This window comes from Rhinatrema bivittatum, chromosome 3 (genome assembly GCF_901001135.1).
Source record: "Rhinatrema bivittatum chromosome 3, aRhiBiv1.1, whole genome shotgun sequence".
In the NCBI taxonomy this organism is placed as follows: Eukaryota; Metazoa; Chordata; class Amphibia; order Gymnophiona; family Rhinatrematidae; genus Rhinatrema; species Rhinatrema bivittatum.
In genome coordinates, this window is record NC_042617.1 from 68,191,209 (window position 1) to 68,218,094 (window position 26,886).

Below are 26,886 nucleotides of genomic sequence, written 5' to 3' on the forward strand. Positions count from 1 at the left end.
AGTTATATGGGTCAAATTTATGTACCCTGTATCCTGATTTTGGTGTTCAATGTAAAAGTTGAAATATGTAATATTGAAACTTGAAAATAAAAAATTAAAAAATAAATAAAATTGGGTTTTCAGTATGATAGCCCATAGAACTACCAATGGACCATCAAGCTAGAAAAATTATTTAGAAATTACTTCTTATCCAGACAAATTGATTTTCTTGCACATTTCATAAATAATGGTATTCTCCATATACTGACTATATTACATAAACATATATACTTTTACAATGCCCCACCTTATGGTATACTTCCTCTTTGTGAATGAGAACTCTGAGCTGTAAACATTCCCCCCGTTCACTCAGGGAGCAGCAATAACAGTCCTGGCTGCTGCATACCATCTTAGACAACGCAATCTGTGATCTCACAAAACTCCACACTGCCTAGCTATGGACATGGCGGTAGGTATTGTCTTGTTCAACTGTGCTCTTAAACATGTGGATTTGAGCAATATAAAACAAGGTATTACCTTCTTTTATTAGATTGCTAGAATAATCTGTTACAGCTTTCCGAAGTCTATGAATATAACTTAACAATCCCATCAATGGTACTCGTTGATCATTTTCATAAGCTGTGATTATCACTGAAGGATAATTCTGAGAATGAGAAAAAAAGAATGAGATCATAAGGACCGCTTGACTACAAGAGGAACAAGTCATTCAGTGTAGACACATTTTGTTAAAATGCTAATAAATCTTTCATATATATAGCATTAGTTCCATACTTGAAGGCTTCCTGTGCTTAACAATGAGTTAGCATACTGTACAGGTACATTATGTTCAATTCTCTTTTAGCCTTGAGTTGGTAATTAAATATATGAAAAAAATATTGCTATTATAATAAATCAAAGTAAATTAAATACAGATGTTTTTCTTACTAATTAAACGAAAAGCTATTAATCATTCTGCATTATAAAGCACCCTGAGACATTTCAACTAACATATTGTAAGTTTTGTTTTAATTAATTAATGTAATTCCAAATTTAGATTTCACATTTTTCAAGTAATTCAAGGTCAAACTGGATGACATAAAATAACAATTATTATATAAAATTAAAATATACAAGAACAAAACACTCCCTGAACGGCTCAGCCCTGTCAAGCTATAAATTGCCATATTTCCTTCCAACACCCCTTGACAATTTACCTCACCCCAAACCTCCAACTATACTCCCAATTTCCGGCCAATCATCCTCTCTGTTCGATTCGTTCTGCACCTTCTGATTAAAAGAAGGACGAGATCTGAAAGGATTGTCCCCCATCATAGGCAAAGAATGGCCACAAATCAGGATGAATAAAGTCTAAGGTATTTGTTTTTCAACTGATAGCTATTTTGTAATAAATTAATAGTTGCTTTTGAAGAGAATCATTAAGTTTCTAGGTTTAACTGCTCACCTTTGCTACAGTAATCTTTAACCAAAAGTTAAATACAATAAACCTCTTTATCCTATAGGAGGACTTCTCAGAGCACTGGTTAGCTATAAGTCTTCTTTAAAGCTTGAGAAAGAAGTACAACATACACTTGGCAATTTCACTTTACTGAGTTTTAAATATAGATGGCAACAGTAAAAATAATTTCTTTTCATAGCTGGACTAACAATAATAGAAAACCAACACACCTTAATTTGCCTATGCACAATGTTTTATATTACATTGTAAGCTAGTCAGGGAACCTATGCATTATAGCAGTTACATAAAGGAAAGGCATTCTAGTTGTACATTAATGCTCATTAGCTTTCAGAGGCCTTCAATAAGGGATATGTACACACATATAAATGTAAAATGCATAAACAAGCAAAATAAAAAAATGACATATATAAAACTTTACTTTCACTTGGTTAGGCCTTCCTAACTGGTTTAGCAGTAAAAAAATAATAAATAAAATCAGTCTCTTCCCCCCCCCCCAACCACCATTAAAATACCTAATATTTTCATAACTTAACATATTTGCTTTTTGTGTTCAGGGCCAGCACAAGCAGAGGTGCAATGTGTGTGGCTGCCCAGGCTGGCACATCCAGGAGGGGCTGGGGTGTAAAACTTGAATCCCACTCTAGGAACAGAGGGTGGGCTAAAACCAGAGAGAGGAGAGTGGGCTGGGCAGCAGTGGAAGCTTAATAGACTAGGGCACCCACCTTCAGCTTCTTTCTCTCCCGTTTACCTCTTTCTGTATCCTCTTTCTCCCAAGTCTTCTCTTTCCACATTCTCATGGCCTCTCTCCTCCCAGACTTTCCCTCCCCACTTCCATGGCCTCTTTCTTCCCTTGCAACCCAGTTAACCCTAGCCTTGTAGTCTCTCTTTTCCTCTACCACCCCTACTCCATGACCTCCCGTGATATTCTCTATGAACACTGCTTCTCTTCCCCTCCCCCCCCCCCCCCCCACCGTCCACCATGGCTTCTTTTCTCCACTGGCCAATGCTGTGACTTCCTCTCTTCCTCTACCATGCCCATAGTCCCTTTGAGTGGAGACACTTCTGCTGCAGGAGAGAGCTAAAAACTGCCATACTGGGTTGAGACCAATGGTCCGTCAAACCCAGTATCCTGTTTCTAATAGGCTGATCCGGGTCACAAGTACCTGGCACGATCCCAAATGGTAGATAGATTCTATGCTGCTTAAGCCCATGGTTATGCAGTGGGTTTCCCAAGTATACCTGGTTAATAACAGTTTATGCACATTTCCTCCAGAAACTTGCCCAAACCTTTTTGTTTTTGCATAAATCTCTATTTGCATTACAACAAAGTAATCATCATGAGCAAGTAAATGGTCAGTGATAAACACCAGTTGCACTATTCCTCCCTCTCCATGACTCTCCCTCCTTTTTCCATCTAGATTCAAGCATAGCTCAGTCAGTGATAAGGAAAAAGTTTTGGTTAAAGTCCAATTTTTTTTTATGCAAAACAACAACAATCACCAATCATAGCTGAAATGTAGATTGTATTTCCCTTGGGAAATATGCTATAAAAGCTCCCCAAATGTCCAGAAAGGATTCGGCCAACTTCTTATTTTGAGATGACCCTGTCTTGTAAAAGCAAGTTTGCTTACCATAAATGATGCTTTCCGTAGATAGCAGGATGAATTAGCCATGCTCTCTGGGTGGCAAGGGGAGGAGCTTCTCTCTCAGAATAGAGCTTTGCTCTGTGTGCCTTCATGGCTGTTTCCGTGTGATTTGCCTCTTTTCCTCAGTAGATAAGATAGCCAGAAAAGTGCAGCGATGTAAAGGAAGGCTGTTCAGGGAGGCGGGCGGGGCTACATGGGTAATTCATCTTGCTATCTATGGAAAATACAGTTTACGGTAAGCAAACTTGTTTCTTTCCCGTCGATAAGTAGGCTGAATTAGCCATGCTCTCTGGGAGTCCCCAGCTTAGGGTTGCTTTGGATGTATTAACAGTCCTCTGGTAACTGATGACCCAGTCATTAGTTGATGTTAGTCTGTTTGTTTTGTGTGGAACCTGCAAGTTCCATGGACAGCAATAATTCCCAGCAGTATGATGTAACACTGCCAATCCCACTGAACTTTCCGAAACTGACTGCTGGTCGAGATAATAGTGAGATGTGATGGTATAGACAGATGACCATGTAGTGGCTTTGCAAATGTTCAGCAAGGGTACCTTGTACAGATGTGCAATAGAAGCTGCAGTAGCTCTAACTTGATGTGCTTTAACGGAGCCCACTAGCTAAGTAGAACATTCCAAACAGCAAAAATGAATGCATGGAGTTATCCAATTAGCTAAACTCCTCTTAGCTACTGGCAAATCTGGTGCGTCTGGATTAAATAATACACAGGCCGATACAGTAAAGTGCGGCCGCGGTTACCCTGCTTCTAACCCGCTTTCTACTCACAATTTGGCCACGTTAGTCCAACCCACGATTCACTATCCCTTTTAACCCATCCTTACCGCTTCTTTACATCAACGGGAAACCCTTTCCCCCCCGTGGCATGTACATGAGATGTAAAGGATCGGATTAGCTATTCCCTCCCATACAGTAACGTGCGCCCCGCTTATCGCTTTTTTAACCTGCAGTTTTGCCGCATGTTTAACCTGCTAATTTACCGCCTACCCTTACCCCTGCGTTAGTGTGGAGCGTCAGGTCAGAGAGATGAAATTTCACGGGCAAACGACCCCCTCACCCCCCCGGGACAAGAGCCAGGATCGGGCAAACTTTCCCCCAGCCCCCACTCACCTGCCCTGGTCGTGTCCATGGTGCTGGTCTCCTGTGCGGGCACGCTAACAGCTCCGGAGCAGGAAGGAAGGACGGACCTGTTTCCAAGCATAACCTAAACTCTTGCCTGCCCAACCTAAAATCCAACGCGCCGGGAAAGCCACTCTTCAGATCGTGACTAATCCCAGCCCCCGCTCACCTGCCCTGGCCGCGTCCATGGGTGCCGGTCTCCGGGGCAGCCCCAGTCCTCTCTCCCATCCTCCCGGGGGCAGCTGGCGGCGAGAGCAGCCCAGGGCGGATCGCGACATTTGAAATGACAGGTACCAGCGCACCCAGGATACTGTATAGGCGCTATATAGCGCCTATACAGTAAGATGGCTTGCATTTGCATGCAAGCCATTTAAATACAGTATTGAGCGGTATGTGATCCAGACTGTGCGTGCGGCAAACGCGGGTGCGCCCGGCACTAACGCACCTCTTTCTACCGCACCTTACTGTATCGGCCTGACAGAGAGCTAGGATGCTCACTTATTCATTTGAGTTCATTTCTTGTAGTATGCTAAGGCTCTCTCTTACAGTCCAAGTTGTGTAGTAATCTTTCCCTGTCATTGCTATGCAGCTTTGGAAAAATTGTAGGTAATGTGCTCGTCTGGTTCAGGTGAAAAGCTGAAATTACTTTTGATAAGACGGACAGATGTGTCTGCAAGGTAACTTTGTCATGGTGGAACTGTAAGTAAGGGGGATAGTGAACCAGCACCTGAAGCTCACTAACCTATCTTGCCGAAGTCACTACAATCAGGAATACTACTTTCCATGTTAGGTACTTCATAGAGACAGTGTTCTAAAGTTCAAAAAGTGGAAGCAGCAGTCTTTCCAAAACTATGTTTATATCCCAAGAGATAGGAGGTTTGATGATTGGTGGACAAACTCAGAAGTCCCTTGGTGAATGTTGATACCAAGGGATGGGTTGAAATAGAGAGTAGGGATGTGCAGAAGGAAAAAATTCATTTCATTTTGTTTCGCTGGGACCCAAATTAATTTCATTAGTTTCATAGGGGGGGGGGGGGGGGGGACCAATTTGTTTATTAGTTTCATTCATGTTTCGTTTTGCCATTAAAGTCAATGGGGGAAGTATTTGCACCCTATTTTTGGCTGCAGAATTGGGGTTTTCTTATCAATTCTGATGAAACTTCTGGGGAGCAATCATCAGAACGAGAAAAGAGCTCCAAGGTACTTAGGCTATTCATGCCACTTTGGTGCCACAGTCTAAGGCACTATAAAGGGGCAAAGGGGTACCAGGAGTGGCAAGAGTGCTTTAACAGAGGTGCAAATCAGCAGCGAGAGTGTCAAAAACACACCACAGCTTCAAAAGAGTGCACTGATAACAGATGCATGAACCCTCGAAGGCAGCACAATAGGCAAAGTGGCAAGCAAGTGGCATCAACATCCTACAGCACAATGAAGGGGGAACACAGCAAGCAGAAATGGTGTCAGAAAAAAACCACAAGGTGCTGATAAAGGGGCAAAGCAGCAGAAAGACTAGCATCAACACACTGAGGAACCATGATAGTGGCAAGAACACCACAAGTAGTAGAATCATCTGGTGTATGGCAGCAAGGCTAAGTGGCAGAAAGTTGATAGGTGCAAGACAGGATGGCAGAGCGGAGGTCGTCTGGTCCCTGTGGTTTTGATAAGGGCAAGACAGGCTGGCAGAGCTGAGGTAGTCTAGCAAACAACCTTCTCAGATAGAACCCAAGAAGAAAGTGCACTGTGTGCTATGCTTGCTTAAGGTAGAAATACAGTGGACCTGTGACTTACAAACTCTGTAAATTCCAGAGGGCTGGTTGTAAGTCAAGACTATTTTTTCCATAGGAAATAATGGAAATATAATGCGTTCCAAACCTCCCTAAAGCAACCCTTACCTAATCATCACTATATAATTGAGCGGTGACAGATGTGCCATGAATGCGCAGTACAGAGCAGCTCTCACCGATGTGCCGCGCTTGTGCGGATGAGACAGCTCTCACCGAAGTGCCGCGAATGCGCAGAAGGGAGCATTTCTGACTGCACAGAAGAGAGCTCTGACCGATGTGCAGCGAACATGCAGCGCTCTGACCGACGTGCCATGAACATCTCGCTTGTTTTAACGGGCCCATGAGCAGCTGTGACTGCGCGGAATAGACAGCTCTGGCTGGCACACCTCGCCCGTTTTAACGGGCTTAACGGCTTGTTTCTATAATAAAAAATGGTTGTATAATGCCTGTAATTACCAGAAACACCAATAATTTCCTAGTGTACTCACCAAAAAGTTATAAAATGTGCCTAGCCTACCAGAAACAATTATTTCACCTCCTCCACCTATATTTTTTTTATTTTATTTAGATTTATATTCCACTTTTCACATGTTTTTCAGCACTTCAAAGTGGAGGTATTCCCCTATCCCAAGAGGGCTTACAATCTAACAGGCTGATATAGTAAGGGCGTGTAAGAAAAAGTGCGGCAGGGCTGGGCGCCCGCTCATTTGCCGCGCGCACAGTTTGGTTCACATATCGCACGATTCAGTATTCAAAAGAGACGCAAATTCAAGCCGCGTCCAAAGCGCGACTGTGAAGCGGTAGGCATGCGCAATCCATTTTACTGTATAGAGCGGTATACGGTGCCTATACAGTATCCTGGGTGCGCTGGTACCTGTCATTTCAAATGTCATTTGATTTCAATGCAGATATAGGTGAAATACAAGCTGTCACATTTAAAACCAGAAAATATATACAGATTAAAAAAAGAGGCATGGAGGTGGGTTAGGGGGAGATGAACATACATGGATCGGCAACACTGTTATTCTCAAGTTTGTATTCTTAAATCTGCTATCCGTTCTTATTTCAGCGTCTAATACAGCCTTATTCCAGGCGCAGGAGAAAGCCTCCGTATAGCCTATCTTTACGGGCGCCCAATCTCCCTGGCGTCCGTAGAGGCACCCGTGTCTCCACCTTTACGGGCGCCCATCTCCGGCATCCGTCTCCGCCTTTACGGGCGCCCATCTCCCCGGCGTTCGTAGAGGCATCCGTGTCTCCGCCTTTACGGGCACCCATCTCCCCGGCGTCCGTAGAGGCGCCCGTGTCTCCGCCTTTAAGGGCGCCCATCTCCCTGGCGTCCATAGAGGCATCCGTGTCTCCGCCTTTATGGGCGCCTATCTTTACAGGCGCCCATCTCCCTGGCGTCCGTAGAGGCGTCCGTGTCTCCGCCTTTACGGGCACCCATCTCCGGCGTCCGTCTCCGCCTTTACGGGCGCCCATCTCCGGCGTCCGTCTCCGCCTTTAAGGGCGCCCATCTTTAGGGGCGCCCATCTCCCTGGCGTCCGTAGAGGCGTCCATGTCTCCGCCTTTACGGGCGCCTATCTTTACAGGCGCCTATCTCTCCGGCATCCGTAGAGGCACCCGGAGACACGGATGTCGTTCTTAATGGGCGCAGATCTCTACATCCATGTCGGGAGCCTCAGAGGCCCACAGATGGATAGATGGATAGTACAGCTAAACCGAAACATATCACATACCTCCTCCGGTCTTGCTGCTGGGTTCTCCGGTCAGACAGGTTCTCCTTGCTGCGGACCCCCCTGTTCACCTCTCCAATCTGCCGAGCATTTCCAGCGTTTCTCAGTGCAGCATCATTCTCCTTCTCCTTCTCAACCAAATGAAAAACAGCGCCAGAGCAATAATATACATGTTGTCCATGTCGCTGTCCGGTACGAAGCTGACCGATCACCACCACTAACACCAGGGTCTGGGTAGGTGGTAAATTTGCAGGTTAAAGACGCGGCAAAATAGCTGGTTAAAAAGGCGATAATATGGGCGCACGTTACTGTATCTGAGGGAATAGCTAATCCGAACATTAACATATCATATACATGCCGCGGGCGGAAAGGGATACGCGTCGATTTCAAGAAGCGGTAAGGACGCGTAAAACCAGATACTGAAGCGCGGGTTGGACATACGCGTCCAAATTGTGCGTACAAAGCGGGTTAGAAACAGGGTAACTGCGGCCGCGCTTTACTGTATCGGCTTGTAAGTTTGTACCTGAGGCAATGGAGGGTAAAGTGACTTGCCCAAGGAGTGACAGCAGGACTCAAACCCTGGTCTCCTGGTTTATAGCCCACTGCTCTAACCACTAGGCTACTCCTCCACTCTGCATATGGACTCTCTACCTGGGTAACATCAAGCTAGGTTGAGAGAACATTGCACAAAGCTCATCTTTGTGTGAGTTTCCTCACTCCGAAGGTCATCAAATCTTCACAAGAGTGCATGTCAAAGCGGCCCCTAACCCCTACACTAATACCTACACCTCACCTCGAGTACCTGGGTAGGCCTCATATAGGGGTATAAATACCTACCTAGTATGAGGACATTATGGCTAGTCAGTCTGTCTCTCTCTCTCTCTCACTCATATGAAACTGATATGTTTCATTCATGGGGGCTTGCTATTTGTTTCGCAGCCTCACAAATGCAATGAATAGGTCCCTATTTGTTGCGGATTACATATTCATTGAAAACAAATGCACATCCCTAATAGAGAGTCCATCCTTTGAGAAGTGATATGCGGCTATTGCACTCAAGTGTACATGGACAGAAGAGGTTGCAAAGCCTGTTTTAAAAAGCATATGGAGATATTCCAGTAACCTCTCTGGAGTATAGGAAAATGGGTCAATGACATTTGCTTCACACCAGTGAGAGTACCATTGCCATTTGTGTGCATAATTCTGTGTCATCGATGGCTTTCTAGCAGAAACCAGAATGTCCTGGATGCCTGGTGCTAGGCTGGAGATGGTCTAACACCTCCCGCTCAATCTCCATGCCATCAAGTGCAAGGAGACATACAAGAGGTGCAGTAAAGTGCCCCCCCCCTTATTTATTTATTTATTTAACACTTTTTTATACCGACCTTCATAGTAATAACCATATCGGATCGGTTTACATAAAACAAGGGTATAACTGAAGCAATAAATAAAAGTAATTAACAAGAGAAGTGAATAAGGCAAAGTTACATTTAACAAGGACTAAAAAACTTGGGAAGCTTAAAAGCTGGAAGAAAGGTAAAGGCAGAAGGTAATTAAAAAACATAATACAGAAAGGAATTTGGGTTAGAGCATAAGATGCTTTAACCAGTGAGTGCCAGAGTCCTTCGTTTGAATGGTTGGAGGACCTCAATCTTCTATGTCCAAGTGTCAGTAGTTCTGCATTGTTTCCCAAATAAATTGGCAGAAGAATGGAAAGTTGAACGAGATAGGTGTACCATGGCTGTCTCGGCCATGCTGGAGCGATGAGAATTAGATCCACTTTGTCTGTGATGCATTTCTGCACTGTTCGAGCTATTAGTGGTATTGGGGGATAGACGTAGAACAGGTCCTCTATCACAGGGAAGAGGAACACATCATGAGAGAACCTTCTTGGTCTTGGATAAACTGAACAAAAGCTGGGTAGCTTCTTGTTGTTTTCTGTTGCAAAGAGGTCCATGCATGGGATGTCCCATTCTATGAAGATAAACAAAACAAAATAGATGCCAAATGTCCTTAGAGATACTTTATTTTGATGGAGATGAATTAAATAAAAATTGCCCGACTCTGGCCGAGTTTTGCCACTATATATGTGGCTGCCTCAGGGGCTACAATAAATAAGTAAAAAAAACATTTTTAACATTTAAAATGACATAAAACTTTGTATGAACATTTAAAATGACATATAAACAATCAAATTACATTTTAACACATTTAAATCAAATTTATAAGTCACAAAAATTATATAAGATAAAATCAAAATTAACAACGAGACATATAAAATGGTAACATTTAAATGTGGATGTTAAACGTAACTAAAATCAAGGCATAGAGCACCAAACTTATGGTATCAGAGAAGAGAACATCAGTGATTGTATTGGCACAAATAGAAAAACAATACCTGTATACGTATAAAATCGAAGTAACAAATTGTGGTCATGCTGATTATAGGACACCTGAAATAACATGATGATACTTAAAAAATTATTGAATGTAATCCATAAATATTAAAAAATGAATAAAAAAATCAAGCAAGGACGCTGTTGGTGCACCGCAAACTTTTTCTGTGTCATGTCCTGCGTGGTATGCATCATACGATGAGACATCTCATGCCCTTCAACACCCTTTTTAGCCAATGATGCATCCGTTGATGATGTATGCATGACTCTTTTGTCTGATCCATCTTCCCCGAGTACACTGGGGGTTTTTCCCACCTGGCTCTTTGAGATCTTCAGTTCCCCCGAAGTCTGTATTAGGCCAACTGTCTCAAACAGTTTCTCATGGGCCATGTGTTTCTTCTTAGGGTTTGGTGAAGATTTGGTGGGGAAGTGGTCCTTCAACGATGGGGTATAGGAACCTGACGAAGTACAATCACCTTCTCGAAGCCTGGCAATTTTTGTTGCATGTCCGTGCTGGGCCCGTGGGGACCTTCTGCCACATTTGCGGCATATCACTTGATCATGCTCTGGCCCCAGATACAGATAGCAATAATTATGTCCATCTGTGAGGGACATAATTTTGCCACATAGGCAGTATTTAAATCCTGGGGTTTTAGGCAACATGGTAGAACTTATAAGTGCTGTTGGGGGTTCACTCGAGGTGAAGAAAGAATTAAAGTGAGGAGAAGAAATGTGGAGAAACTTCCATGCGATGGTTCAGTTGCACAGAAAGAAAAAACTGGCTATCAACTGAGAAGAGGTAAATTGCATGGCAACAACCAGGCAGGCACACAGAGCAAGAAGCTCCAACTTGAGCCACCCAGAGGACATCACCCAGAGAGCATGACTAATTCAGCCTGCTTATCAATGGGAAAATCTAGATGAAGCATTTCTGTTAATTCCGCCTTTCAGAATTGGATAGTAGGAGCTTCTGGAACTATCCATTTTGTTAAACTACATTTCTTAGTGAAACATACATCTTTTACAAAAAACTCCCAGTGGCCAATCCAAGTACCTGGCAAGTACCAAAGCATTAAATAGATTCCATGCTATTAATGCAGGCAACAAGCAGTGGCTATTTACTATTAATTAACAGCAGTTTAAACCTTTTTTAAACCCAGCCACATTAACAATCTTAACCACATCTTCTAGCAAAGAATTCCAGAGCTTAACTGGGCATTGAGTTTTCTCTGATTTGTTTTAAATGTACTACATTCTAACTTCATGGAGTGCCCCCTAGTCCTTGTATTATCCGAAAGAGTAAATAACTGTTTCGCATTTACCTGTTCAAGTCCTTTCATGATTTTGTAGACCTCTATCATATCTCCCCCTCAGCCGTCTCTTCTCCAAGCTGAACAGCTCTAACCTCTATAGCCTTTCCTCAAAGGGGAGTTGTTCCATGCCCTTTATCATTTTGGTCGCCCTTCTCTGTACTTTCTCCAGTGCAACTATATCTTTTTTGAAATGCAGTGATCATAATTGTACACTGTATTCAAGGTGCGGTCTAACCATTGAGCCATACAGAGGCATTATATCATCCAAAATTCCCTTCCTAATAATATTTAACATTGTTTGTTTTTTGACCGCCACAGCACACTGAGCAGACTATTTCAGTGTAATAAACTATGATGCCCAGATCCTTTTCTTAGGTGGTAACTCCTAAAATGGAACCTAACTTCATGTAGTTACAGCATGGGTTATTTTTCCCTATATGCATCACCTTGCACTTGTCCACCTTATATTTCATCTGCCAGTTGAATGTCCAATCTTCTAGTCTCACAAGGTCTGCTTATGATTTAACTACTCTGAATAATTTTGTGTCATCTACAAATTTGATCACCTTCCTTGTCAAACCTCTTTCCACATAATTTATATATATATATATTAAAAAGCACTGGTCCAAGTACAGATCCCTAAGGCACTCCACTGCATACCTTTTTCCACTGTGAAAACAGACTATTTAATCCTTCGCTCTGTTTCCTGTCTTTTAAATATTTTGCAATACACAAGTGACATCTCCTCTTATCCCATGACTTAAGTTTTCTTAGAAGCATCTCATGAAGGACTTTTTCAAACACCTTCTGAAAATCCAAATATACCACATCTATGTAGGCAGTGTTTGTATTAGTGGACCCAGTCTTCATGGTCCTCATTTGCATTTCAAACTGTAACTGGCAGTAAAAGCAGCCATTAAACATCTTTTTGTCAGAAACAAAAGCGTTGTCTCCAGCATTTTGCTGGATTCTCCAGGATTTTCAGCCCATATATTCTGTTTTACTAGAATCTCTGGGGTTTTCAGCACCCAAGAACCCATTTAAATGTAACTTAGTTTCTGGCAAAATTTCTGAAAAGTCTCTAGGAAAGCTCTGAAAGTCCTTAGAGAGAGTATGGAGAAATTACTGATATTTTTAGAACAATGTGCATAAGTACTCAATGTCATACATGCTTGGCTGGAAAATGCATGCACTGCTGCTTCAAGAAAAGCATTGTTATTTGACTCATCTCTAAATACCTGTGACTTAATATTCTGATACGGGCAGTAACGTTTAATATATTCTGCATATTTCTCATCAGATAATGGATTACCCCACTCTTCTTGTTCTTCAATTGTCAGGGGTAGAAGGGTGTCCAACATTGTATTCAGAACATCAAGAAAAGGGGCCTGAAAGAATTAAAGACAAAGTAAAAAAAAATGTTTTATCAACACCAGCAATGTTTCTTTTGTTTCACCTCCTCCTTTTCCAGATGTTACTCATATCATACAGTAACTTCTGTGGCAGAGGAGAAAGGGTGCAGCAATCCCAGGAGCTAAGAGCTAGAAAAATCCCAGGCATCTAAAAATTGTGTCTGGTGTGGTCAATCCAGGCCTGAGAAAAGACATTGTTGCTGTGACTGGAACCCAAGAGAGAAAATTGTTGTGGCCAACCTAGGCCCGAGAAGAGAGGTTGCAGTCCAGTGTGGCCCCTTGCCATTGGATCATATACAGGTTGTGATGTAGGGGGAGGGGGGAAGTTAGTAGCTTGAGAGACAGGGGAACAAGTTGGAGGAAGAAAGCAAAGACATTATAAAAATGTAGGGGAAAATGAAGTAAAATAATAAAATAAATTCAACTCCCTTCCCCCCCCCAAAAAAAGAGGATATTTTTCTGTTAAGGAGAAAATTTACTCTGCCACCTAAGTTTTTAAAATATTTTTCCAGCCCTGCCACAGCTACCATCGGTTCCCCTTTAATCTCTTTCCTCTCAGTCTCTTTTTACTTGTGCTGCAAATACCCTGGTACTGCACTAATGCTTTCTCGTGCAATAACTGCTCCTCTTTGCTCCCACTGCCTTCGGGGGATGAGTACTCGGGCCGATGACCAATGGCGCTGGGGCAGCAGTGTTAGCACTGGAGGGGGATGGCTTTCTCTGTGTCTGTGCCCAGCTTTGGGTTGATAGTCCCAGCCTGTCATTCACCAGCTTGAAATGCAGTAATCACTGGTTAGTCAGCATATGGAAATGTCATGCCCTCTTTGTAACATTTAAGTACCTTTGTTCATAGTATATTTTAGATGCTAGGAGACATGTTATTTTATTTCAGAATATAATGAAATTGTGAATGAAAAAGCCAGAATATCAAGACAACATAATCCACAAGCAATATAATTTGCATGGTAGCTCCTGACCTTGAGCACAACGGCTTTGATGAGTTCAGGACTACTATTGCACAGAGCTCCTGCAAGAACCCCTCCTGCACTAGCAGCTGCCAGCACAGTATAGCTGGGGCCAGAATAGCCCAGTTCATGCAAGTGCCGCACACAGGCTTTAAGGTCTTCCACACCATTGAGTTTCTTGTCCAGACGGCCATCTTCATGCCAACTATGGCCCAATTCTCCTCCACCCCTAAAAGTTCCACACAAAAGGTACAGACTTGTCTGAAAAATTGTAAATAAGGTATTACTGAATTCTGACAAAACATAACTAAAGCTTCAATAACTCATAATGCAATCTATTAAGTTTACCTCCAAGGTCTATTAATACCAAACACATACTACGGCAACAGTTGAACATTTAAAGGGCGATAATTCAAGGCACTTCTGTAAATAAAATGCTGTTTTATCCATGGAAATGGGCTATTTGATTATTACCTGCCTTCTATGTGGATAGAAGTACATGCATATGTAAATATCACACACACTTTTGCCTGTGCATGTTGTAGGTGTTTCTGGGGGTGACTGGGTTGAGGGAGGCAACCATATGCGTAGTTTTTCCTATAAAAAAAAAAAAAAAAGTACCCACACATAAAGCTGGCATATATTCATGCAGGTACTTTTTAGGATAATAATCAAAGCAAAAATTTTGCTTTTGACTGCTGGTGCAATTCTGCAAGTAATAGTACATGTGGCATTTGCACCAATGTGTCAGTTTTAATTCTTTACCCCTTTGGGGATACATTTTGTAACAGCTTGCATAAAGAAACTGGCAAATACCTTTGGTTTATTCACCTATTTGATTTATATTCCATTTACATAAGTTACAGCAGATTTCAAAGCAAACTTATGCATTCGTGTTTGCTTTGAAAATTATCCTACCAAACCTATCCACACGACTTGCTAATTTGTATGCAGAAAATGTTCAGGAAAGTTTACATGCATACTTTGGAAAATCCAAGAGTATGCAAGTTAGTGTAAAACCCTCCTTAACTCTGTCCCCAGGAACAACTGCAGTCAGTCTGGGTAAACTTATGTGCATACAGGACATATATGTGTAGGCTGACCCACATATCAGGCCATTTCCATGGGTAAAGCACTGTTTTACTGCCAGAAATATCTTTGAAAATGACCCTCCCTGTGTATGTTTAATATTCATGAGCCCTTAAAAGCTTCTTAATTTGCAAACCAGTCAAATAAAAAGTTGTATTTGCTTCTGTTTTACTTGTCTTTCATACCTGCAAGTGTACAAAAAAAAAGCTATAGCCCAAATCGCTTTACTCAATATAGCAAAAGCCTTTTAGACCGCAAGCTAAATGAGATCGAAGTACTCTTTGCATGAGTTGAGCCTTCTATCTGAAAACCTAATGACGATGATAAATAAGGCCTATTTAATTCATTATTAGGAAAGGGTTAGACATGGCTACTGCAAAGGAGCCTATTTACTAAAGGTTTTCTCCCATATTGTGTCTACGGGGAAATACTTAACAAACAGGGCCCTTAAGTGTTATTGAACTCTTTTCCCCATGTGACAGCTGTACCCCACCACACTTTTCATAAGGGGAGGAAAGAGAAGCTGCTTTCAGTGACTGTCTGGCATGAGAAGCTCACTGTCCATGCAGCTAGTGGCCTGAAAATCTGGAACCCACAGGTGTTAACCTCTACAAGCATGCCCAGGTGCCTCCTGCCTGAAAGATACAAACAAGGTAGGCCTTTTAAATCTCGCTATTACCTCCTCCTCACAGAACAGCTTCCCTGCCACTGGGCGAGCATTGTATAACAAAGGGAACAAGGGATTTAGTTCTGATGCCACTTAATCCTGCTAGAGTATTTTTCATTTATTGCCATTTGATATTCCACCTTTCTGCTGGAAAGGCACAAGGCAGTTTACAATCTAATATAAGCAGGACCTATCACAAGATGGTTTCAGGCCATTAGCAATTGCCCAGCCCAACTCTGAGGAATTTACTTGTGTGGACAACCCTGGTACAAAGTTCAGATCTGTGCCCCCTTCCTTAACTCCAAGCTGCAACATTGCAAAACAATATTTTACTTTAACTGAAATGATTAGCCACATGTTTATTATCTACCTAGAAGACAAAGTAAGAGAGAGCAAAAGAAGACATGAGAACTTGCCATACTGGGTCAGACCAAGGGTCCATCAAGCCCAGCATCCTGTTTCCAACAGTGGCCAAACAGAGTTACAAATACCTGGCAAAAACCCAAACACTAAGCAGATCCCATGCTACTGATGCTAGTAATAATTGAGGCTAATTCCCTAAGTCAGCCTGATTAATAGAAGTTAATGGACTTCTCCAAGACCGTATCCAATCCTTTTTTTAAACTCAGCTACACTAACTGCACTAACCACATCCTCTGGCGACAAATTCCAAGGCTTAATTGTGTGTCGAGAGAAAAATAATTTTCTCCCATTTGTTTTAAATGTGCTACTTGAGAGATCATGAACAAGTAACCACAGGAAAAATGCTTCGGTGTTCAGGAGATTCTAAAAGAATAAGTGACTAGAGTAAATATTAAAAGTACTGTAATTTTCTTGTACACAAATACAAAAACAGTTCCATTACAGTAAGCACTGCACAAAACTATACAAAGAAAATCCATCAGGTGACAGGAGTCATTTTAAGAATTTGTGAGTACTGCAGATTATATGCCTTAATTAGAAACACCAGTCAACTAAACATCACTGGACATTTGGTTCTAATCACATGTATTTATGAGAGGAAAACCATGTGTAACCAAGAGCCATTCTTTGGTTACCAGAAGGCCCAAAGAAGCACTAGATAGAATAGGTTAGTGGATGGGGAGAGGACCATTCAAATTCAGTGCCTCTCTTTGAGGGGCCTGGAATGGCCATCCCCCTAGGAGGCTTTATAACAGCTGTCTGCTGAGAGTTTGGAGGCAGTCGTGTATAATTTTTGGAGAGTTAGGAGGTGGCAGGCACTTACCTTTTGTTGTATTTTCAGGCCAAGTCAGTGAGAACAGGCTAACCCAGCCTAGGAATCCTGGCCAGGGACGGGAGGGTGGTCCTGCCAGTCTAACTCCCTAGCTGATTTGGATACTTCTCTGAGTTGTTTTCGGGATTTAAGAGCTTTATGGTAGGAGCCTCACTGGACACCTAGGCCTTTCTTGGATTCAGGGCACGGGAAACCTTGTATTTGGGACGCCCAGGGATAGGGAAGGCCTGCCCTCAGAGGTGGTGACCTTTTGTGAGGAGCAAATCCGGTGTTATATTTGGTTAAGGGAAAAGGATATTAAGTCGAGACATCCAGCAGGAAGATTTTTGGCTGCCCCTTCCTACTTGCAGGGTAGGAGAACCTGTTTCTAGGGATCCCTCCCATAAGGGATCCAGAGGAGAGTGAGAGACTGAGATATATCTAAAGAAGAAGAACCTGCTAACCATGAGAAACAGAACTATAAGAATTTCAGAGGACACCCATCAAGAGTCTTCAGCCCCTGGGGAGAGAGACAAGTTTACTCTCTGTGTAAGGACAGGATTTTTGGCCATCCATGGAAGGGGTTTTCCTGACAAACTTAAAGACTGCCCTGCCCATTGGGAACTCCAGCTCACCTAACCCAAGTTGGTGGACAGATCCCTTGCCCTTTGAAAGATTCCTGCACAGAGTGCAAGCTGTAATTTATAAGAGAAGAGACTGGTGTTGGAAGCATATTTATTGTGTCATCTGCAACTATCTTATTGAGCAAATTTAAGTTTCTCACAGAGAAGAGAGATTTCCTCTCTCCCAGCGATAACCAAAAGGATGTCAGCCACTCCTGCACTGGGACCCGAAAGGAACCCTTTCCCCCCAAGCCAAGAGATTCATATCCTGGGGAAAGAGACATAGAAAAGAACTAATCAGCTCTTGATGTAGATCTGATAAGAGTTGAAATGCAAGTTTGAGTGTTTCTAAATAACATGAAATGCATTTGGATTTTATCTGAAAGCTCTCTCAAAAAAACTAACAGAGCCAGAAAGAATTTCTTGGTTAAGTCTGGAGGATGTTTAAAGAATTAGACTTTTTAAACTACAAAAGGAAACTGTCCAGATCTGACTTTTGACTATAGTTAGGGTTGCCACCTGGCTCCATGTCATAAGGAACAGGCCAATACAATTCTAGTGTTACCTAAAGCATGCAGGGAGTTGGAGTTCTGCTTGTTTTAGGTAAATCAATGGGCCAATCAGAATAACAAGTCCCAGCATATAACAGGGTAACACCAGGACTGCATTGGCCTGTTTCTTATGACTTGGCAACCCTATTTGTAGATATGTGATTTGATAGAGGTCGCACAATGACATGGTGGTGATAGGATTCAAATGTGAATTGCCCTGTCTTATATGCTCAAAACAGAGAAGACAGTTGAAACAAAATGTCTTCTTTGCATTATCTGAAGGTTATTGCTGCTATTCCAAAAACATATTAATGACCTGAATATGATAGCTTACCTGACATGGCAATATGCTAATATCCAGTCATCTTCAATTAACAGAAGATTTTCTGCTTTAAAGCTCATGTTCATATCTATTCCATATGCTCCATATACATGAACTAAAAGAGGTTTTCTATGTAGATCCTTACAGCATGCTTTATGAAACACAGTAATGGGTACAAAGGTGCCATCCTGGAAATGAAAGATTGAGTTGATTTAAGAAATTATGATAATGCAAAATGAAACAACATAATGAAATTGAAATAAGATGACCTAAAATAGGAAAAAAATTCTTGAAATATAGAATTTCAGAGGATGGCTCTCCACTGCAATCACTGAATGGGCCACGTAGAGACACAGAGAGCCAACTTCAGATTAGATTTAGGTCAGTCTTGGTCTCTAAATCAGTCTTTACTCCGTGAAAAAACTTGTTGTAGCATGTAATCTACATACATAGATAGTATAGCAGATTCTTCTCCTTGTCACAGTATACAGACACTTTGATCTGATTCTATTTAATGTTATCCCTTGTCATGTATTTATTTATTTATTTTTCTATCCCGACATTCGATTTGCCATATCACATCAGTTTACATATAACGAGTGGTCTAAGGCAAGCCTTATGAAGACCTGATACAGTATAACAGCTTAATTAACTAGCTAGCTACCTACAAATAATTGGTATATATGGTAGTATTATAGGTAAAAATGCTTAACAACCATTTGGTTAAATGCAATTGTCAAGGCACAATGGCTGGTTATAGGGTAATCCCCAGGGCAGGAACAGGCTGGACCCAGGAACAAGTTTGGCAGGAAAAGGACAAGATTGACCAGGTACAGAATCTTCACCTGTACAGGCCACCTCCCCTTCAGGTTGAGCCTTTGTGGTCTGGTGTTCGGCAGGACATGACTGGTAGTGTACAGAAACTGGGCAAGGGGCACTCATAAAAGCAGAACAAGGATGCAAATTAAACAGACAAGGTGGCCACTTGGTAACACAAGACAAGAGAGTGCACCAACAGAGCAGGAACGGATAAAACACAAGGACATACAAACAGAAAGGCATTATAATGGGACCAGTACCAGGAATAAAGAGAAGACTAAATCTACGTATAACAACAACAAAATTAAAATACAGAATAGAAAGGCCACTATTTTGGGGCCTAAGCAGAACACAGAACAAGGCAGGATACAAGACAACAGTGAGCGCAACTAGAAGAGTCCAAGTTGAGGTAAGGTGCTGAGAGCAAGGCAGGCTTAAATGGGTATGGCAGTGCTGAGTCTTACTGAAAACATGGCTGCCAGTAGGTCCTCCAAGCCACTAGACTTGGAGGACTGAGCAGCCAGGACTAGAGCCCATTAAATGCCCCTGTTGGTAGGAGGGCAGCATTGCAGCTAATTCTCTCAAAGCAATATACCGGGCATGATCTGATTATTCTAATCCATATATTGCCTTTTTAAGGTTCATCAGTCTCTGGAGGTTGCTCTATGGAGACTTCTTATAGGTCTCCATGAGGATACAGTTTTCACATCAAATTGTTACATAATTAAATTTTCTTCATTTGCTAAAGCTAATAATAAATTTAACAGTTGTGATATTTATTTCCGGTGAATATTTTTCTTGATAGACAATACCGTGTTGCTGATCATAACCAATTGCTACTAGTCGTGCTTTATATTGCTCCACATCATCTTTAGGACTTATCTAACTTACATACCCACTTTGGAATCTAACATCGTGTAACTACAGCAAAGGTTATTTTTCCCTATATGCAACACCTTGCACTTGTTTCACATTAAATTTCATCTGCCATTTGGATGCCCAATCTTCCAGTCTTGCAAGGGCGTTCTGTAATGTATCACAATCCGCTTGTGATTTAACTACTCTGAATAATTTTGTATCATCTGCAAATGTGATAACCTCACTCATCTTATTCCTTTCCAGATCATTTATATATATATATATATATATTGAAAAGCACCAGTCCAAGTACCAGATCCCTGAGGTGCTCCACTGCATATTCATTGTAGACATCCTGAAAATCTGGCCTGTTTGTGGCACTCAAGGACAGAGTTCGCTATCACTGATCTCTATGGTTTGTTTTCACATAGAATGCATATTGCTTCTTAGTGGTTCCAGTGGTATTCTTGTCATTAGATGACTCTGGCTATTTTTCTTTTATCAATTTCATTACTTGAAAAAAATTAATCCTTTTGAATTGTGAGGATTATTTTCTGTTGGTGCAAAATAACAATCCCTTACAAAGAGTCCAAATTGTTTTGCATTTTATATCCTGTCTGTCATTTTTTCTAAAGTTTTCCAAAATCTTCAATCCTTACATGCAGATTCAGTATCTGGAGAAGCCTTTTTCTGATATATATAAATATTTTTTAACTTTTTATTTATTACGTTTCTAATTAAACATACAAGTACATTTGTTTAGAACAACATGCAGTGAAATAAAACATTAAAAGAAAAAAAAAAGTAATAACATTAATCTCTCATGTCTTGTCCACAATCACAGGGGAAGACCAGTCCCAATATCAAAAACCCTTAACATTAATATATAAAGTCATGAGCAACAGTTGAGAAGAACCATCTATACCCTAAACAGCTATTTAGACAAGTGGAGAGAATGTGGAAACAGAATCCACAGGGGAGGAAGCAATCATTGAGACTATTTCTCATTGATGAAGATAGCGGAGACGGATTAAAAAAAAAAAAAAAGCAACCCCCCTTCCCCATATTTAACTTCTTTAAATTTATTACACATTTACAAGGGAAATAAAGCTGGAACTAATAATACCAGGACTCAACATTAGAAATTGCTTCCTCTTAACCCGAGTTGCTTTTGCAACATCAAGAAATGCTCAAAGTTTTAATTCAAAAAATAAAACTTTCCTATCAAAAAAAAAATGTTCAAAATAAAATTTGTCAGTCAACAGCAAAAGTTATGAGGGTAGATGGCACAATCTCATCATCTGACTTTTTTTTTTTTTTTTAAAGACCTCAAATTAAATATCTGCAGGCAATTGAAGTTCTCCCTCTTCTTGTAAAAATTTTTGAAAAATGGCAATAATAAACCTTTGAGATTGGGAAACTAAGTTTTCTGGAACTTTCAAAACTTTAAGGGCCGGATTTTAAATGCCCTGCGCGCCTATTTTACATAGGCCGCCGGCGCGCGCAGAGCCCAGGGACATGTGTTAAGTCCCAGGGCTTCGTAAAAGGGGCGTGTCGGGGGCGTTTCCTAAATGACGCGGCGTTTCGGGGGCGTGACGCAGCATTTCGGGGGCGGGCCCGGGGCGTGGTGCTGGCCCGGAGGCGTGGTCGAGGCCTCCGGACCAGCCCCTGGGTTGGGTGATGGCGCGCCAGCAGTCCGCTGGCGCACGCAGATTTACGTCTACTTTCAGCAGGCGTAAATCTGCCAACAAAGGTAAGGGGGGGGGTGGGTTAGGTAGGGGAAGGGAGGGGAAGGTTGGGGGAGGGCGAAGAAAAGTTCCCTCCGAGGCTGCTCCGAAATCGGAGAGGCCTCGGAGGGAACAGGCAGCGCGCGCTGGGCTCGGCGCATGCAGGTTGCACAAATGTGCACCCCCTTGCGCGCGCTGACCCCGGATTTTATAAGATATGCGCGGCTACTCGCGTATCTTATAAAATCCAGCGTACTTTTGTTCGCGCCTGGTGTGCGAACAAAAGTACGCGCTCGCGCAAAATTATAAAATCTACCCCAAAGGAAACAGCTTTGAAATACTTCAAATGGAGACATCAGTGTTTTTCTAGGAAAATGTATGTTGAATATTATGTTGATGGATGGCATTTTCTATATTTTCAATTTTGTTTTCTAAGAAAAGATGAGCTTTGGAAATAACACCAATTAAAGCTTGCAAATCAGTCTCTCTAGAATCCCACAAGTCCACTTTCTGATATAATGAGGATACTTGCTCTTGAGTATTCTGCAGAGCAGTTGAAAACCTTGCTATTGAGAGACAAAAGCAAGTTTGCTTACCCATAAACGGTGTTTCCCTAGATAGCAGGATGAATTAGCCATGCTGTCCTGGGACTCTCAGTCTTGCATCGGAGGCGGAGCTTCTCAAAGCTGATACAGAGCTTTGCTCTGTGCAACTGTGTGAGTGTTCCCGCGCAGAAAACAGCTTCTGCTCAGTCTGTATTGTAGCAGTTAGAAGTATGCGAGGCTGTCCAGGGAGGTGGGTGGGTCAGCATAGCTAATTCATCCTGCTATCTATGGAAACACCATTTAAGGTAAGCAAACTTGCTTTTTCCAGTCGATAGCAGGGTTGAATTAGCCATGCTGTTCTGGGAGTCCCAAGCTCCCTTGTCACGCTGAAAGTGTTGTAACTTTTTTTTTTTTTTTGTGTGACTTGTTCTGAGTGGACAGCTGATGTGTAGTTTTTAAATCAAACTGTCCAATACCGTTCATCCCAGCTTAGCATCTTGAGACGTCTGCTGGTCTAAGAAGTAGTGAGATGTAAAAGTATGTAGAGATGACCAGGTCGCTGCCTTACAAATGTCAATAGGAGCAACGTGGCTTAGGTGGGCTATGGACATAGCGATCACCCGAAGTTGATGCGCATTTGGTTTTCCATGTAGTGTTTCCTGTCTTTTGTTGTAACAGAACTGAATGCACTGAGTTATCCAGCTAGAGATTGTTCGTTTTGCAACTGGTATGCCAGGTGCATTTAGATTAAAGGTTAGGAACAACTGAGATGGTCTGGAGTCCATGTGCGTTCTAGTCTTATAGTAGGTTAACGCTCTTTTGCAGTCAAGGGTGTGGAGAAGTTTCTTCCGGTCATTCTGATGTGGCTTTGGAAAGAACGTAGGGAGTTCAATAGACTGATTGATATGAAATGCTGAAACCGCCTTTGGTAGGAAGGAAGGGTAAGTTCGTAGGACCGCCTTGTGGTGGAAGAACTGTAGGTAAGGTTCGTAGTGCACCAGCGCCTGAAATTCACTTACACGTCGTACGGAAGTTACTGCGACAAGAAATACTACCTTCCATGTGAGGTATTTTATATGTGCTGAATCTAGAGGCTTGAATAGGAAAAGCATCAGTTGTTCAAGAATAAGTTGAGATTCCAGGCTACTGGCGGCTTAGAAATCGGGGGTCGGAGATGATAGAGACCTCTGATGAATCTGGAAACCATCGGGTGGTGCGAGGTTGGTTGTCCTTGGAGCGGTCTATGGTAGGCTGCTATGGCGTTAAGGTGTACCCGCACTGAGGTAGTTGCTAATCCTGACGAATACAAGGAAAAAAGGTAATCTAAGAGATTCGTAGGAGCATAATGAAAGGGATCATGGTGATTGGTTGAACACCATGATTCGTAACGTTTCCATTTATATTGGTATGCTTTGCTGGTAGAAGGCTTTCTGGCCGCTAAAAGAATGGTTTGGCTATTTTGCGAGATTCCTTGTTCTCTGAATAGTGACCGTTCAATCTCCATGCTGTCAAGTGGAGGGAGTCCTGAATTGGGTGGAGGAGAGTTCCCTGGCCTGGGATAGGAGTCCTTCCCTATTGCCCAAGGGAATGGATGTGTCGATCGAGAGATGAAGAAGGTAAGAGTACCATGGTTGTCTCGGCCAAGCCGGGGTGATGAGGATGAGGTCCACCGCCTCGGTCATGCATTTTTGAAGTGTGCGAGTTATTAGTGGAATTGGAGGGAAGGCGTACATTAGACTTCCTGTCCATGGGATTAAGAAGGCATCTTGAGCTGTCCTGAGATGACTGGGAAACGGGAAACAGAAATGAGGTACTTTTCTGTTGCTTTCCGTGGCAAAGAGGTCTATGGATGGCGTTCCCCAATGTGAAATGTGGTTGGCCACCTCTTGGTTTAGAGTCCATTCGTGAGGGTGAAATATTCGACTCAACCGGTCTGCTCTGGTATTGGCTATGCCGGGAAGATAGGCTGCTTGTAAGTGTATTGAATGTCGAGATGCCCAATCCCATATGAGAAGGGCTTCTCTGCAGAGAATCCATGAACCGGACCCTCCTTATTTGTTTATATAAAACATGGCCACTTGGTTGTCCATGAATATCATCACTCTTCTTCCCTTTAACTGTGTGCGAAAGGTTCGAAGGGCATAACGGATTGCTCTGAGTTTGAGGAGGTTGATTTGATAAGCAGTCTTGTGAGGAGACCATAGTCCTTGTGTTTCCAGTTGATTGAGGTGTGCTCCCCAACCCTTGTGGTACGCATCGGTTGTTAGTACAATGCTGTGAGGTGGTGTTGACAACAATGAACCTCTCTGGAGTATCTGTGGTCGCAACCACCATTCCAGGTCCTTCTTCATTGCTGAAGTCAAGGAGATCTTGCAAATCGACTGGGAATGTTGCTTCTATTGGCGTTTTAATCCTCATTGAAGTCGGCAAATGTGAAGTCGAGTATTTGGGACCATATGAATGGCCGCAGCCATATGTCCTAGAACGGTTAGTAATCCTCTGGCTGTTGATTTGGTTGCCAGACAGAGATCCTCGGTCAGTGTCTGTAGCAATAATCTCCTGTCTATTGGTAAATAGGCCCTTGCTTTTGTCGTGTCTAACAATGCTCCTATGAAGTGCAATGTTTGGGAGGGTGTTAGGTTGGATTTTTTATAATTTATGAGCAAACCCAGACTTTGTAGATAAGAGATGGTTTGATGTAGGTGATCTAATAACGTCTCTTGGTCTGATGCTACTATGAGCCAGTCATCTAGGTAGGGAAATATTTTAATTTCTAGCTGCCGAAGGTGGGCCACCACCATTGCCATATATTTTGTGAATACCCGTGGGGCTGATGAGAGACCGAAGGGGAGGACTTTGTATTGGTAATGTTGGTTCTTGTATTGGAAACAAAGGTATTTCCATGAAGAAGGGTGCATTGGAATATGTGTATAGGCATCCTTGAGGTCTAGAGAGCACATCCAATCGTTGGGTTGAAGGAGAGTGGAAGAATTGACTTGAGTGAGACCATCTTGAACTTCTCTTTGACTAGATGTTTGTTCAGGTTGCGAAAGTCCAAAATCGGTCTGAGGCCTCCTGTTTTCTTGGGAATTAGGAAATATGGGGAATAAAACCCCATATTGTGGAGGTGTGATGGTAGAATTCTTATTGCTCGTTTGCTTTTTAGCTGTGAAAGCTCTTGTAGCAAGTGAAGGTGATTGGAGTAATTGCTTATGTTGGCAGTTAAATGCAGAAGAGTAGGCTTGGATTAGAAATGCAATTGATAACCTTGAGATATTCTCCAGCACCCAGCAGTCGGATGTGATTGTATTCCAGACCTCCTTGAATGCTGAAATTCTGCCTCCCACAGCCGTGGAGGGTGGCGGCTCCGTGAACCCTAAAAAGAAGTTGATGGCTTCGCAGCCGTGGCCGGTTGTTGTGCCTGTTGATGCTGTGTCCGTGGGCGACCTCTGCATTGTTGGTTATTTGAAGGGGGTTGGCGAGGTGGTTGTGGATAAGGCTGTGGTCGGTAGGATGGATAAGACCTGAATGGGCGTCTCTGATATGGTGGTCTTCTACTTGCGCAAAGTAGCAATGAGAAAAAGAACCATACGTAGTCGAAGTTGTCAACGCTTGAAATACCACATTCTGTTCTTTTAACTGAGTGACAGTTTCCTGTAGCTTATCGCCAAAGTGTCACCACGGGAGGGCAGGTTTGCTAGTTTATCATGTACGTCTTCACGTATAGCACTAGCCTTTAACCAAGCCAGGCGCCTGGCAGCTATGGCCGATGCTGAGGTCCTAGAAGATGATTCAAAACCTTCATACACAGTTTTTAAAAGGTGCCCGATTCCTTCTTCCATGTTTTGTACCAATTGAAAAGGCTGGGACGTCGGGTCTGAGTCCGGTATGGTTTCCTTGAGCAGTTGTAGAGTCTCAAATAAGTACTGGACTATATAGAATTGGTGATGGTGTATTCTTGCACCTAACATGGATGACTGAAATATTCTTTTCCCAAAATTGTCGAGACATTTGTTGTCTTTCGCTGGTGGTGTAGTCGAGTGAAGTCTCGATTTTTTTGGCTCGCTGCATAGCAGATTCAACTACAATTAAATTGTGTGGTAATTGAGTTGTAGAGTAAAAACTTGATTGTTGCAACCTGTATTTGAAGTCTGTTTTCCTGGATAATAGAGTTATAGAATATGGCATCTGACAAGATTTTTCAAGCACAAAATCAAGAACTTTGTGAGGTGGCAGAGCTGAAGGTTCTGAAGGAAGATTGAATATCTTCAACAGACCTAATGCTTCTGACCTGGGATCTGGCTGTTTGTGCACTTCCACATTCAGTGCCAAACCCAATTTATCTATGAATTTAGGGTACGCCAAGTCTTCAGGTGGTGAGTATGGTTCCTGAGGGCCCTCCGGAGGGTCTGAAGGATACCCAATGGATGATCCTGGTGTTCTTGGAATTGAATCAGGTTGATTGGTCAACGGAGGTGAAGTAGCTGGTCGAGGCTGTGACAGTGGAGGTGAGAACTGTGGTTTCACCAGTGGTTCACTCTGTGGTGTTGGTTCTGGAACTTCTGGAGGGGTATCCAGGGGTGGTAAATTTAGATATTCCCCCCTTGGGGAT

General features: G+C 42.5%; 1 protein-coding gene across 3 annotated transcripts in view; it reads right to left on the minus strand.

The window, feature by feature from the left end:
* Positions 1 to 26,886, minus strand: part of PREPL (prolyl endopeptidase like) — a 125,527-nt gene that overhangs the window by 28,019 nt on the left and 70,622 nt on the right. For all 3 annotated transcript variants that reach the window (XM_029593340.1, XM_029593341.1, XM_029593339.1), the window contains exons 9-12: positions 18,338 to 18,513; positions 13,852 to 14,068; positions 12,701 to 12,850; positions 517 to 643 (exon numbers count right to left, since the gene is read on the minus strand). In XM_029593340.1, coding sequence (XP_029449200.1) covers positions 517 to 643; positions 12,701 to 12,850; positions 13,852 to 14,068; positions 18,338 to 18,513 — 670 coding nt within the window. The remainder of the gene's footprint in view (positions 1 to 516; positions 644 to 12,700; positions 12,851 to 13,851; positions 14,069 to 18,337; positions 18,514 to 26,886) is intronic.